This window comes from Lissotriton helveticus, chromosome 7, assembly GCF_964261635.1.
Source record: "Lissotriton helveticus chromosome 7, aLisHel1.1, whole genome shotgun sequence".
NCBI classification, from domain to species: domain Eukaryota; kingdom Metazoa; phylum Chordata; class Amphibia; order Caudata; family Salamandridae; genus Lissotriton; species Lissotriton helveticus.
Window position 1 is genome coordinate 280,413,593 of NC_136068.1, and position 15,038 is coordinate 280,428,630.

General features: G+C 46.8%; 1 protein-coding gene across 1 annotated transcript in view; it reads right to left on the minus strand.

The window, feature by feature from the left end:
- Nucleotides 1–15,038, minus strand: part of LOC144768421 (protein-glutamine gamma-glutamyltransferase E-like) — a 251,930-nt gene that overhangs the window by 171,929 nt on the left and 64,963 nt on the right. Inside the window, exons 6-7 of the mRNA XM_078652064.1 lie at nucleotides 2,330–2,507; nucleotides 1,861–1,993 (exon numbers count right to left, since the gene is read on the minus strand). Coding sequence (XP_078508190.1) covers nucleotides 1,861–1,993; nucleotides 2,330–2,507 — 311 coding nt within the window. The remainder of the gene's footprint in view (nucleotides 1–1,860; nucleotides 1,994–2,329; nucleotides 2,508–15,038) is intronic.

Below are 15,038 nucleotides of genomic sequence, written 5' to 3' on the forward strand. Positions count from 1 at the left end.
CCTTTAACAAAATCGCCCAAAACGGGTCCTAGCATACAGCTCTGCGTTACCCCTCTCCTACACCTCAGGGGGCCCGGCCGAGCAGTTTGCCAGGGCCGGTTTCCGTTCCCAGGCTGGCCAGCAGTCTAGGAACACAATGAGGTGGCTGCGGAATCAGTCTCTGCTTGCTGTGTATCACTAGGCCCTGATGCTGCAGGCAGCCAGTTTGTCGCACCGTGGTCCCCAGGGCTGATAGGTGCATCAGAATCAGGTAGCGACTGTGCCTATACACTGCCCTCGGAACACTGCTGCCATCCGATATGGGAAAAGAAGGATTTGAACAGATTTTGTCTGGCGTTGGATGCGAAGCTCCACACTACTAATTTTCACTGAAAGTTTTAAAAAATGGTAACCAATCTAAACTCAAAGGCAATCAATACAAAGCTGTCCTAGACAAGAATCCCCATGAAAAGTAACACCTCTACCTTCTGGAACACCTTTAAATTAATAACAGCATCTAAATACACTCTGAGGAGACTTCATTCCTGACTGGATTCCCAAGAGGAATAGCAAAGACATATTGAACAAAAACAAACATCCCTGAACCCACTGCATCACAACTTGAACCACAACAGAGGTGAAACAATCAACCAATCAATTAATCATCCAGAATCATGCAAAGCAACATATAAATTCATAATAACAGTACAAATTTACAATATAAAATCACACTCGAGCATATCATTCAAAAAGGTCAGAAACCTCTTTAAACAAAAAAAAAACATGAAAGCAACCATGATCTTATGCAGCATAATGCAAGGCAAATACACAAATACAAAAGCCAACCTCCTGTTAGGAACAACCAGATAACTTCCCGATCTCGGTACATCCCTAATAGAATTACAGACCATAAAAGCAAAAAAAGTGTATGCGCTTTCTCTTGGATGATGTTAAAGCAGCCATATTGTCAAAGTGCACTCCTTGAAGTGAAGTGAAAATCCCATAAAGTAGCATGATGGATTCAATTTACTAACAGCTGGCCTTGCGGATGACACGCAGGAAGGGGCGATGGGGAATGTATCTGGAGAACAGGACCTCTGGGACCTCCCTTATTGATGCCATTGACGCCTGGTCCAATAGCAATTGTGAAACTGGGGCTATCTTTATGACACGCCTGAGATGGTTGCAAAATAATCAATTCCTGGAAAGATCAATTTTCACAGAAGGTTTTTGGAGAACACATTAGCTGTTGCTAAATATTTAGGGGCAGATTTACAAGGACTGGCGCATCCCTGGATATCAGCAGGGATGCGCCAGTAAAGATTCAACACGCAATTGTGCCACCACAGATGCGTCGCATTTGCAAAGTGGAGCACCGTGGCGCAGGGCTAAAGGCAGATGCGTGGCGCATCTGATGGCGTAAGGGAGGCGCATTGCTGGAGTCGTGTCACAAGCGCGGCACAACTCCAGAAATGCTACGGGTTGCCCTACGCCTAACATGCTGCGTCACTACTTACGCCTGCTTCATGCAGGCGCAGGGTTTTGACGCAGCAAGGACGTAAAAGTGACTCAGTGAAATCTTGTAGATTTCATGGCGTCACTTTTATGGGGCTTCCTTACGATGGAACACCCACCCTGTATACATTAAACCTGACGCAGGTTTAATGTGATGCAGGACTTTACAACGTGACGCATCTCCCTAGATGCGTCACGTTGAAAATAAGTTGCAATGTGGCGCATGGTTTACGCCGCCGCTGCATCACAGAAGTGACGCAACGGCAGCATAAATGTGTCGCATGGGGCTTGTAAATCTGCCCCTCGGTGTTAAAACGATGAACAACGTCCTCTCAAAAAATGTAATACACCTGGCACGCTACTTACCAGACACTGTCCTGGGAGCCTTGACGTTCTCCTGTCATTTTATAATATTCATCAATGCTCAGATTTACATCAGTGTCGTGAGCAGACTCGAAGTTTGTGATTGTCCGGGCAGGTATTCCCAAGCACCTAAGTACTGGAGAAAAAGGAAATCATAAATACTAGAAAAAAATAATTCTGAAACTAATAGCCTCATTGCGAATGCCTCCGATAGTGCAGTTCGATAATGGAAGTATTTACCATAGATCTGTAGGAATGTCACAGCTCAGTTATATTTCACCTGCACAACCCTGAACTTGACAATGTCCCCAGTATAAAGTGAGGCTAAGGGAGCAACTGGGCAACTTTATGGCTATCTTGTAATGGGCCCCATAGCATGCTTGCAGCACCGTTCTCTGTAAGATCTAGATGTAAGCTGTTCACAAACAGAATTTTAATGAGGTTTTATACTCATGGGAAAGGAATGAAGTACCTGTGCATAGGACCCCTCCGAAGACCCAGCATTGCCCGTATTTCACTGGCTGAAATCTGTCCTTATCCCACTTTCTCAGTATGGCAGCGCTTCCACTCCAGGTAGTTGGCCGAACCCCACCAGTGTAAGGCTCATTCCACCGTCCTTGCAGTACTCCATTATCGCCAGCGGCGTTCACCTAAAGAGTGTGCAGTAGAACTTTTTTTACCAAACATTTTTATTGGAATTTAAGTTATTGACAGTGTTAGTTATTCATACTATTGTTATTGTTTTGGTTTATCTAATAAGAAAAAAACCAATTTTGTACAGAGACATCTATGTTTTTCATGCAGAGCTTATACTTTCACCTCCCTCCCGTAAAGTTTATAACCTACCGCAATGTCTCCTGGTACCAACTTTCCATATCTCTAGTGTAGCAACCATACAAACTACAACTTATGTTTTGTGTAAAATTGCCTCCACGTACTTAATCAACCCATTACATGGGATGTCCACAGGAGCATACGGCTGAACCGAGTTAAGTACATAAATAAATAGATAAAACGAATTACAATGCACGCTCTGAACCGCCTTGTAGCACTCCATCGAGGAGCCGTGACTGCAAAAGATATCTGCAGACTAAGGCTCTGAGGTTGTACTTCCCCTTAAACTGGACAAAAGTAACAGATAGGTGCTAACATCACCATCAGCCATGTCTCTGTTATTTCGGAAAAGTCAAGAAATATTGGCAAATAACCGTTGTGTCCACTGGTCAGCAGGGCCGGACTGGCTACCGGGCGTTTTGGAATGCTGCTGAGCTGAGGGCTGATTTCGTTGATGGGGACTTGCTTGTACTAAACGAAATTCGTTTTGCTTTAATTATTTCGAAGCACACGCAGGTCTCCATGAACGAAATCAGCCCCCACCGCAGTGAAATCAGCCCCCAGCTCAGCAGCATTCTAAAACGCCCAGTAGTCAGTCCGGCCCTGCTGGTCATTACCTCAAATCTCTCACGCCAATAAAAAAGCTGTATGGTATTAACATCCCAGTCACTGTAATTTCTGGAAATCTTTGTAATGCTCCACTGAAAAAAACACACTCAGTAACCTAAACACTGCATCGACAGTTAATTAACCCTGTCACGACATTTCTGTAGGGTCTGGAAAAATTTTAAGTACTATTTGTATATTTTTTTTTAAACCTCAGTAAGGTGTTTACATGTGTTGCACTGATGGGATCAAAGGGGCATATTAGCAAGGGCAATATCACCGCTTTAGAAGCACTTTTTTTCGCTAAAGTGGCGATATTTTGATTGCCCTATCAGCAAGCTATAGCTAGCAGCAGTTAGTGACAGCTTCCAGGTGATAGCAACCAGTTTGGGCCCCCTTTAAGTACCCAAACTGTTAGCGACTGAAAGCAGTCGCTAACATAGCTATCGCCTATCAGCAATGCAGGCGAAGCGATAAAAAATTTAGCGCTAAGCACGATTATCGCTAGGATCCAACGCCTGCTAAAAACATGACTCACCTGCTTCTTCAATAGGAGGTGGATTGTTAGGTTAAGTCCCCATTGGCGTTAATGCGTGAATATTGCTGGATTTCCAGCTATATTCAGGCAGTTCGCCGCTATCGTTGGATATATTAGCACAATGGAGATAAATGTTGCTAATAGCATGTTTTCTCCGCTAACATATCCAGCGATAGGCAGCGATAACAATAAACATGCTAAGCACGTTTTGCGATAAATATCGCAATTCCTTGCTAATATGCCCCATATTTTTTCTCCTTACATGTAAGAAACAACAATGGTTGGTATAGCTCTCAGTAATATAATGTAATAGGAAAATGCGAAAGATGTATAGTAAAAATATAAGTGGTTGTTCTATATGGAATACTGATCGATTTCTGTGTTGAACCTTTTTTTGATGACAGATTTTGTATCGTATTTTTTAAAATGTTTTATGTGATTTTATATTGCAGATGAGACTATTTGTATCACAATTTTTGAAAAAAGGACAGATAGCTTTTCAATAAACATGTCTCACAGTATGGTTGGTAAAAGGATAGAGTGTTGATTGTATGTCCCAGTGAGGTAATGATAAATAGACAAACATAGAAAGTATACTCAAGAGGGACCTTTTTCTGTTGATAAAATTTAAAGTACGACAGCGTAATTCAAATGATTTCAGGGATTTTGTGTTATGCTTTGTATTAAAAATTCCAGAACTTTCGCCATTGCATCATACTGCCTATTTATGTAATGTTCATGGTAAAAATGCCTTATTTGGGAAAACAAATTACCCGAATGTCGAAAACAACAGAATGCAAGTTGTTGCTTGCGTTGCTATTGTTTTTTCACTTTTTTAGTGTAATATGCATCTTTGCTATAAAAATGGACGAGGAAATTCATATCACATTTTATATCACAAAATGATAGATTTGCATTTTGCATAAATATGCGTAATTTGACGTAATTTTGGGCATAATTAGGCGAAAGCATATTACACGAATTTCGCACATTCCCTACAATTCTGTAGGTAAAATCTAAATGAATCTTTTGGTGAAAATAGGCAGAACATTTGAGAATTACAGTAGAATCATGGTTGGTCTTACAGTGCTATTTAAAGACTTTTTAGCACCTTGTGAAAAATCCATCTCGGGACCCTCTGTAATAACTTTCAACATGTTACCATTTTTCAGCTACTTCAAGCTCTTGTGATGCTGTATAATATTGGAATATATGTTAAACTTTCAGAAACTAGGCCACACAAGAACAGCCAAAATTTCGAACTGCCCAGCGTCAACAATCCAAATTGTATCAAAGGAAATCTTGAACAGGCATCTTTGACACAAGGCATTTAATGCTGTGCTTGCACATTCTTTTTTGTCTTTCAACAAAACTATGTTGTGCAAAATCCAGCAGCGCGTTCTGTCCATTGGGAGTACGACACCTCAGGGGTGACTTAGAAGATGTCCATTTGCCTAGTGCATACTAAAAAAAAACCATATATATCATTAGAAAATGGAGCGTAAATTGCCAGATATTTGTAAACCAGTGCTTAATTTGTAAAATATTAAGTACAGGTGCTCAAATGTTTTTAGGAGGCCACACCCACTTCCCCCAAATCCACCCACTTCCTCCATTGGCTCCACCGACTTACTCTAGTGGCTCCACACACATCCTCAACTGGCACTGCTAAAAGCCAGATGTAATATCACTGTACAGATAGGTGCATGTAGTGCTCAGATGCCAGTCAGTAAGTACCACTTCACAATACTTGAAACACACTTTTACCAAGTGGAACCCTACAGCACAAGGGGGACCGTTTATCCACATGAACACTTATCACATGGAAGGAACCATGCATCACATGAGACATTTTTAATACACAGTACTTGGCCTTTTAACACACAATTGTGACGCAGGATCATCTTAACTCCGTGACTTACTGTACCACACAGACATTTGCCACACGTCTAGCTCTTTACCACACGGATGCAACTTGTATTAATCCGTCGACTGGGAACTTTACCACACTGGCATTTGTCAGCTTTTCACATCTGTTTCTTAAACAAGACCTTTACCGGAGGGATTATTCACATGGCTGTTGTCCCTGTGGGACTTTGATCATACACACCATGTAGCATCCATAAAGTTTTTTTAGAGTGAAACAATCAATCAATCAATCAAGATATTTGTATAGCGCGCTACTCACCCGGAGGGTCTCAAGGTGCTTGGGGGAGGGGGGTCCGCTACTGCTCGAACAGCCAGGTTTTGAGTTGCTTCCTGAAGGAGAGGTGGTCTTGGGTCAGACGGAGGTGGATGGGGAGGGAGTTCCAAGTCTTGGCTGCCAGGTGGGAGAAGGATCTTCCTCCCATGGTGGCTCTTCGGATGCGTGGAACGGCGGCCAGGGCGTGGCTGGTCGATCGTAGCTGGCGGGTGGGAGTGTAGAAGGTCAGGCGGTTGTTGAGGTACCTGGGGCCCAGGTCGTCGAGGGCCTTGTGTGTGTGGGTGAGGAGTCGGAATGTGATTCTCTTGCTGACGGGGAGCCAGTGCAGGTCTCTCAGGTGTCCGTAGATGTGGCTGTGTCGGGGGATGTCCAGGATGAGTCGTGCGGAGGCGTTCTGGATGTGTTGGAGTCTTTTCTGTAGTTTGGCTGTGGTTCCAGCGTAGAGGGTGTTTCCGTAGTCCAGTTGGCTGGTGACGAGCGCCTGGGTGTCTGTCTTCCTGGTTTCGGTGGGGATCCATCGGAAGATCTTTCGGAGCATGCGTAGGATGTTGAAACATGATGATGAGACGGCGTTGACTTGTCTGGTCATCGAGAGGGAGAAGTCCAGGATGATGCCCAGGTTGCGCGCGTGGTCCGTTGGTTTGGGTGCGCTGCCCAGGGCAGAGGGCCACCAGGAGTCGTCCCAGACAGAGGGTGATGATCCAAGGATGAGGACTTCCGTCTTGTCTGAGTTCAGTTTCAGGCGGCTGTTCATCATCCACTCGGCTACGTCTTTCATCCCTTCATGTAGGTTGGTTCTGGCGGTGGCTGGGTCGTTGGTGAGGGAGAGGATCAGCTGGGTGTCGTCGGCGTAGGAGATGATGTTGAGGTTGTGTTGGCGTGCGATGGCTGCGAGGGGGCTCATGTAGACGATGAAGAGGGTGGGGCTGAGTGATGAGCCTTGTGGTATGCCACAGATGACTTCGGTGGCCTCGGATCTGAACGGGGGGAGGTGGACTCTCTGGGTTCTTCCGGCGAGGAACGAGATCATCCACTCTAGTGCCTTCTCTTGGATTCCGATGTTGCTGAGGCGCTGCACTAGGGTGCGGTGGCAGACAGTATCGAACGCTGCGGATAGGTCCAGGAGGATGAGGGCAGCTGTTTCCCCATTGTCGAGCAGGGCTCGGATGTCGTCAGTGGCTGCGATGAGGGCGGTCTCGGTGCTGTGGTTGGCTCGGAAGCCGGACTGCGAGTGGTCGAGGGATCCGTTCATCTCGAGGAAGGCGGAAAGCTGTCTGTTGACGGTCTTCTCGATGACTTTGGCAGGAAAAGGGAGGAGCGAGATGGGGCGGTAGTTCTTGAGGTCGGTGGGGTCTGCTGATGGTTTCTTCAGGAGGGCGCTGAGTTCGGCATGCTTCCAGCTCTCCGGGAAGTTGGCGGTGTTGAAGGAGCAGTTGATGATGTCCCGGAGTTGGGGTGCGATGACGGAGTCGGCCTTGTTGAAGACGTGGTGGGAGCATGGGTCGGTTGGTGATCCGGAGTGGATGGTGTTCATCGTGTGGATGGTGTCTTCGGTGCTGACCGGGGTCCAGGCGCAGAGGGTGGTGGTGGGGGGCGTTGGTTCGGTGGTAGGGTGTGTGATCTGTGCGCCGAAGCTGTTGTGTATGTCGGCGATCTTGCTGTGGCGAGGCGAGTGAGTCGCAGAGGTCTTGTGAGGGAGTGATGTCGTTGTTTCCGGCGCTGGGGTTGGAGAGCTCTTTGACAATGCTGAAGATTTCCTTGCTGTTGTGTGCGTTGTTGTCTAGTCGTTACTAGAATGCTGTCTTCTTGGTGGTGTGGATCAGCTGGTGGTGTTTGTGGGAGGCGTGCTTGAGGGCGATCATGTTGTCTGTATTCGGGTCTTTGCGCCAGGCTTTCTCGAGGGTACGGCAGTTCTTCTTGGAGTTCTTGAGGTCGTCGTTGAACCAGCAGGCTTTCTTGCTGCCGGGCCTGCTGCGATGGTTTTTCAGAGGTGCGAGGTCGTCAGCGCAGTTGGTGTTCCACTGTGTGAGGTTGTTGGCTGCTTGGTTGGGGTCCGTTGAGCTGGCGGGAGGGTTCTGGCTCAGTGATGTAGTGAGCTGGTCGGTGGTGATCTTGTTCCAGCTCCTGCGGGGAACCTGTTGCGGGTGGCGATGAGTCGTGGTCCTTCTGAAGCTGAAATGGACGCAGCTGTGGTCTGTCCAGTGGAGTCCGGTGGAGTGGCTGAAGGAGATGTACTTGCTGGAGGAGAAGACTGGGTCAAGCGTGTGTCCGGCGTAGTGGGTGGGAGTGTTCACCAGTTGCTTGAGTCCAAGGTTAGCGAGGTTGTCCAGCAGGGCGGCGGTGTTGTTGTCATTGTTGTTCTCCAGGTGGAAGTTGAGGTCCCCTAGGAGGATGTAGTCAGCGGAGGCGAGGGTGTGTGGGCTGATAAAGTCTGCGCTGTCTTCGCTGAATTGTGTGTGAGGTCCTGGGGGTCTGTAGATGAGGGTGCCTCTGAGTGTGTTCCTGGGTTTGGTGTGTATCTGGAAGTGAAGATGTTCGGCTGCTGTGAGGGTGTCGTCGGAGTTGGTCGTGATGCGAATGGTGTTCTTGTGGACGATGGCGATGCCTCCTCCTGTCTGGTTGATAACATGAACATTAGATCCTGAGCTAAAGAGGAGTAAGTCAGTTCAAAATATCAAGTCCAGATTTATAAGTTTTCTCCGTTTTATTCTTCATTTGTTTTTTCAATCTTTGGTAGAATCCAATCTTCACACGTACAAGAAAAACAACCGCTGCCAACACGTGTTTCGTCAAGGTCGTCAAGACCAAACGACTTCGTCAGGGCATTAAAATTTCACGAAACCGTCATGTGGATACACAGAAAAAGTAGTTTTCTAATCCAAAGCCTGCAAAAATGTTAAATCCACAGAGCATACAGCTCAAAGAGCATATCCAATTCCAAAGGGCATCCTGTCCTTCCAAGGATTAATTCGTGTCCACAAAAATCCAGGGACTGAGTCGTTTAAAATCTCACGATTGAGTAATTAACCTCCGAGTGCAAAGACTGGACAGGGAAGAGTTCCCCAGTGTTAGGCGGCGTGCATACGCGCGGACTCTGCCATAAATGGAGAGTGGGGGGGCAGGGAGGAGGGAGGAGCAGCTTTGAGGTGGGAGCGGGGTGGCGAATGGGAGAGGGTAGAGGGAAGCAGAAGGAGAGGGGGCGGGGCCGCGGGGGAGCAGCGGCAGGGAGCGGGGTGTACCAGCGGGGTGAGGGGCCAGAAGAATCCGCTAGCAGAGGACAGAATCAGGGACAGAGGAAAGAAGCGAAAATACAATCAGGGGCAATAGCAGCAGGGCAAAAGTACAGCGTGAGCAAAAGGCACTATGTCGCTACGAGGACACAATCAGCAGTACGGAAACAGAGCGGGAGGACAAGAGTGAAAACACAATCAGGGGCACAGCAGCAGGGCAAAAGTACAGCGGGAGCAAAAGGCGGCAAATGCGAGCAGGTGGCAACAGCAGGGGACCGGGTGACCTACAGGAGGAGCCACGCGTCGGGTTGAGCGACCGGCACCTGACGAGGTCAGGCTGGGTCACAGCTCCCCGTCGCACGGCCACTACCCTAAGTACCCAGTGGGAGGGAGGAGCAGCTGGGAGGTGGGAGCGGGGTGGCGAATGGGAGAGGGTAGAGGGAAGCAGAAGGAGAGGGGGCGGGGCCACGGGGGAGCAGCGGCAGGGAGCGTGGTGGACCAGCGGGGCAAGGGGCCAGAAGAATCCGCTAGCAGAGGACAGAATCAGGGGCAGAGGACAAAGCGAAAACACAGTCAGGGGCAATAGCAGCAGGGCAAAAGTACAGCGTGAGCAAAAGGCACTATGACGCTACGAGGACACAATCAGCAGTACGGAAACAGAGCGGGAGGACAAGAGCGAAAACACAATCAGGGGCACAGCAGCAGGGCAAAAGGCGGCAAATGCGAGCAGGCGGCAACAGCAGGGGACCGGGTGACCTGCAGGAGGAGCCACGCGGCGGGTTGAGCGACCGGCACCTGACGACAAGACCTCACATATTCAAAACAGGAAAGGGTCACCGAGATTATTTACAATAATATTAGTCAGCTTCTGTATTATAAAATTGAAACATACCTCACTATCCCTGATTATACGATGAAAACGCATTTAGAATTTGGACGAGTGTGCTTGGGCCCCTGTCTGTAACTTGGCTGAGGAGGGCATGAGAGAGCTGAAGCTGGATCATAAAATCCAAACCTGTTCTGAACAGGGTCCCACAAAGTTAGTTTGGCAAAATCCTTATAATGTATCTGATCTGTCCTTCCTAATGTTCAAACACTCACTTTTGTCATTTGTGTAACCTGGACGTCATAAAACAGCAGCTCCTTGCAACCATGGACCTGTGCTAAAATACATGTCTGTTAAACTGATTAAATACACAGATAAAATGATTAGGAATGTATCGTCACAAATTAAAACAGTTTTGGCATTAAAATGCACATCATTAAAAAGAAATGTGTACTGCCTTTTACAACTCAGTGATAGGACGTGGCCACATACAGATTAAATACAAGAAAGAATTATGTCAATCGGAGCGTTCTTAAAAAGTATGTGAACGGTAAAAATGTTCACATTGGGTGTATGTTGTTGGAAGAAGTGACATTCTCGTTTTAGCTTAATTTTTGTGATAATAGCTTAATTTTTAGGCACACCTGGGTTGATAGCAATATCAACTGGGGAGAGGATGGGGCCTAACCGCCAGCGCTGCCGACCTTTGTGCTGTGGAACCAGGAGCGAGTCTTTGTGTCAGCTCAATATCTTGTGTTTCAGGGCAAATCACTTAATCTCCCCACGCCTACCAAAAAATGAATGTGTCCTTATGTAAACGTAACTTTCGGGTGGAGTTTGCACTATATTAATCTGCAAAACAAAAAAAAAACGATATCCTCCTACCGTTTTAGCTGTACTGATGACGGCAGCAGCAGAACATGAAAGGAAATGTTGATGACAAGCATGACAGTTTTTCGCACAGATTGCAGCGTTGGTATAGAAAGACACTGTGCTGCAAGACTTCAGAAAGCCCTAAACTCTAGGATTCACAGAGCAAAAGTAAAACTTCTCAACATTCTACGCAAACATCTTTCTATGGACAGAGACGTCATCGAGTGATCCTCGCCCTCTCTCTGCTGCAGGCATGGACGATATTGCCCACTACATGTCCCCGGCAGTTACAAAGCATAGCAACGATGTGACATAAAACAATCTCCGGCGGGGTGGCCGATCTCACCACGTGTGACAGTGACGGCAAATTGGTAGGGCCTCATTTATGATGCCGTGCGTCACTTTTACGCCGCCGGTGCCTCACTTTTTGTGATGCAACAGCAGCGTAAAAAATGTGCCTTGTTGCACCATATTTACAAAGTGACGCATCTAGGTAGATGCGTCACTTTGTAAACCCCTGAGCTACATTATACCTACGCGAGGTATAATGTACGCAGGGGGGGGCGTTCTGACGCAAGAAAGGGTCATAAAAGTGACGCAGTGAAATCTATAAGATTTCACTGTGCCACTTCTAGGACACAAATGCGTCAATTTCTTATGTCTGCCTCACAGCTGGCGTAAGACTGACGCAGGCTCTTTCGCATGGGGCTTGCCCCATGTGAAAGGACACAATGCTGGAGTTGTGTCACTTTTGTGACACACTCCAGCAATGCGTCACTTTTGCACCATACAGATACGTCAAGAAATACTGACGTATCTGTAACTCCTTGCGCCATGATGCGTCATACTGTAAATATGACGCATCATTTGTGTCGCAAGGCGAGCGTAGTGAAAAGTGACGCATCGCTGTTTTCACGCAGCGATGCGTCACTTTTCATAAATGAGGCCCGTAGTATCCTTCTGCACAACGCACAAGCAGACTGCGCATGACACAATCTAGTCTCGCACTCTAGATTGTGCTTGGACCTGGGTGGTACACTTTCTGGACCTACCAGGCAGATATGCAACCGAATCAGGAGAGGAAGGTAAATGTATTTGTAAGAATTGCGGGGCCCTTCGCACAGGGGAGCAAAATTCAAATTCAATTCAATGTTAAATAAGTGCCGGTGCTAAGCACCAGAAAGCACCGGCACAAATTAAGCACTGTTGTAAACACAAATAAATCTCACTTTCACAATATTCTGGGCTTACTGCAACAGTGCATGCTCACCATTTTATTCTGTCAAACCCAATAACGTTCTACTTAGTTCTCTTCCCTGCCTTGATCCCTTCTCTTCTTTCTGTGTGAACACTCTCTGGCTAGACTGTGAGCTACTCTGATGAGTAAGAGAAATGAAAGGAGGAAGCAAAAAGACAAGGAGGTAAAGTGACAATATACCAAGAGAGTTGAAGTAGAGAAGGAAAGTAGGTAGAGCTAAAGAAGAGAGAGAGATATGTTAAGGAGAGACAGATGTCAATGGACAAAAGTGTGGTAGTCAGAAAGAAAAATACAGAGATGTTGGTAGAGGGAGAGGTAGATACTGAAATAGAGGTTGGTGAATGGTGGGATTTTATGATGAGGTAGAGTGCTAGAGAGAGCTAGAGATATGAAGAAGGAAATGTAGAAAGAGGGAGAGAGGAATCATACAACAGGGGTGCAGTAGAGTGAGAGGTAAGGTGGAAATACTGGTGACTTAGCAAAATGAAATGATGAAGAAACACAGAGGTAGACAGAGTGAAATGAGATGAAAAATCATTTATTAAGCGCATGGCTATCATAGGGCATCCCAGCACTGGTGACCGCAAGCAGTAGAGAACCGACCAAACAAGGGGAATAGCCATGTTTTTAACAACTTACGAAAGGCAAGGTGATTGGGTTCCTTGCGCATATGAAGAGGGAGGGTGTACCAGAATTTGGAGGCACTATATGAGAACAGATGACCCCCACTTTTAGCTTACCGAATCCTAGGAATCACAGCAAGATGTAGATCATCTGAACCGAGGCGTCTGTTAGCACGGTAGGGCCGAACAACAGAATGATGAACAGGAGGGACCTTTGCTGCTAAGGGCTTATGTACTATGCACATAGCTTTGAAATAAACTCTCTCTCTAATGGGTAGCCAGTAGGGAGGTTTCAGGGCGGGTTTTGCTGATTGGCATTTTGGAATGTCCAAAATGATTCTGGCTGCCCAATTTTGTACTGTCTGGAGTTTTACGAATGTGGTGCATGGGGCCCCAAGATAAAGGGCATTCCCATAGTCCAGATGTGATAAAATAAGTGTGTGAACCATGAGCTACCTTGCCTGGAAAGGGAGGAGTGGGAGAACTTTGCAGAGCATCTTTAAGATGCCATAGCATGAAGCTGCCACATTGCGTGCCTGGACCTTGAAAGTCAGATCATGATCCAGCCAAACTCCCAGGCTTTTTATTTGGGTCTTGGGGACTGGAACGAGGCCCAGGTCGGCCGGCCACATTATGTTGGAATCAAATAGTGACGGGTTCCCCAAATTCATCATCTCACTTTTTATCCATTTAATTTCAAAAAGGAGTTATTCATCAATTTAGCCACCTCCTTCAGGAATGGAGAAAGTCTGGGGAGGGAGTTGTCTGCTTGATTGAGTCCCACCACGAGTTGTGTATCATCTGCATATGTCACTATGTGTACCCCAAAAGGCAGTACAATCTCCGCTAGGGGTCTCAGGTAAATGTTAAATAAGGTGGGACTCAGGGATGATCCCCGAGGTACTCCGCAGCGGAGAGGCATCTGTTTTGAGGACACTTCAGCGTCGAAGACCTGGAAGAATCTATTGTCCAGGAAGGACTGCAACCATGTCAACGCAACCCTGGTCACTCCCAACCTTGTAATTCTGTGGGTGAGGATTTGATGGTTGACCGCGTCGAAGGCGGCACTAAGGTCTAGGAGGCTGATAACAGTAGTGCCTCCAGCGTCCAAAATTTTTATAGACTCTTCGACTACAGATAGAAGAGCTGTTTCAATTTCTTGGAGTGGTCGGAAGCAAGTATGTCACGGGTGGAGGAGATTGTGGGTCTCTAAGAAGGTAAACAGCATCGAGTTAACATATTTTTAAGAGTGAGATGGGGCAATAGTTTCCCAGGGAATCAGGGTCGAGGTTAGTTTTTTTAGGAGTGCCTTCACCATCGCTTTCTTCCAAGGAGGGGGGACGAGCCTTTTTGATAAAGGGCTTAATAGGAGGCATGGCAAAATTAGGGGACCAAGAGAATGGAATGAGAAAATGGTCAGACCATGGTACTGGGATGAGTATCCTTCCTACTTAGTCCTCCAGATGAGAGAAAATGGGATCGAATAGGTGTCCTTTCATGTGTGCTGGTTAGGTAACTTTTTGAAGAAGCTGGTAGCCTTCCAGATCCTTTGTTATGTCTTCTGAAACAACTGAAAGGGGTTGTCAAAATGGAGATTAAAATCAGGTGATTTTTTAAAATATTGGCAATCCCGACACCTTTACTGGAGGTCCAATCTAACCTCTGGGTATTGTAGCCCAGAGGGAGGGCTTGAACAAGATCGGGGTCAGATCCTGAAGTAAATCAGGTTTCTGTTAGGAACAGCACCTCTGGCCCTTCCTCTTCCAGAAGAATAGAAATGTCTGCCGCATGCTTAGGCAGCGACCTGCAGTTAAGGAGGAACATTTTATAGGATATAGGGAAAGTGGTGTTGGTATGTAGGACTGTTGACGGTTTAAAAGAGCAGTGAGAGCACTCAATGAGGTTATTATCAGGGTCGGTAGTATGAAGTCAATTATCCCTAATAGCTCCCCTTAATTGGAGCATTTCTTCTGCATTATTATAATGCTTTGTTGGGGGGCAGATGCAGGGGTCCTGGACCCGGCTGGACGTGGATGGGCGCAGACAGGCTTGCCTTTGGAGCGACTTCGGTGAATACAGTTCAGCCCCCGGAAATGAGGCAGCTGAAGGGAGGAGCCACGTCCCTCCACAGCAATTGGCTGGAAGGCTGTGGTGAACCAGTGACCGGCAAAAAAAGTGCAATGGCTTGCG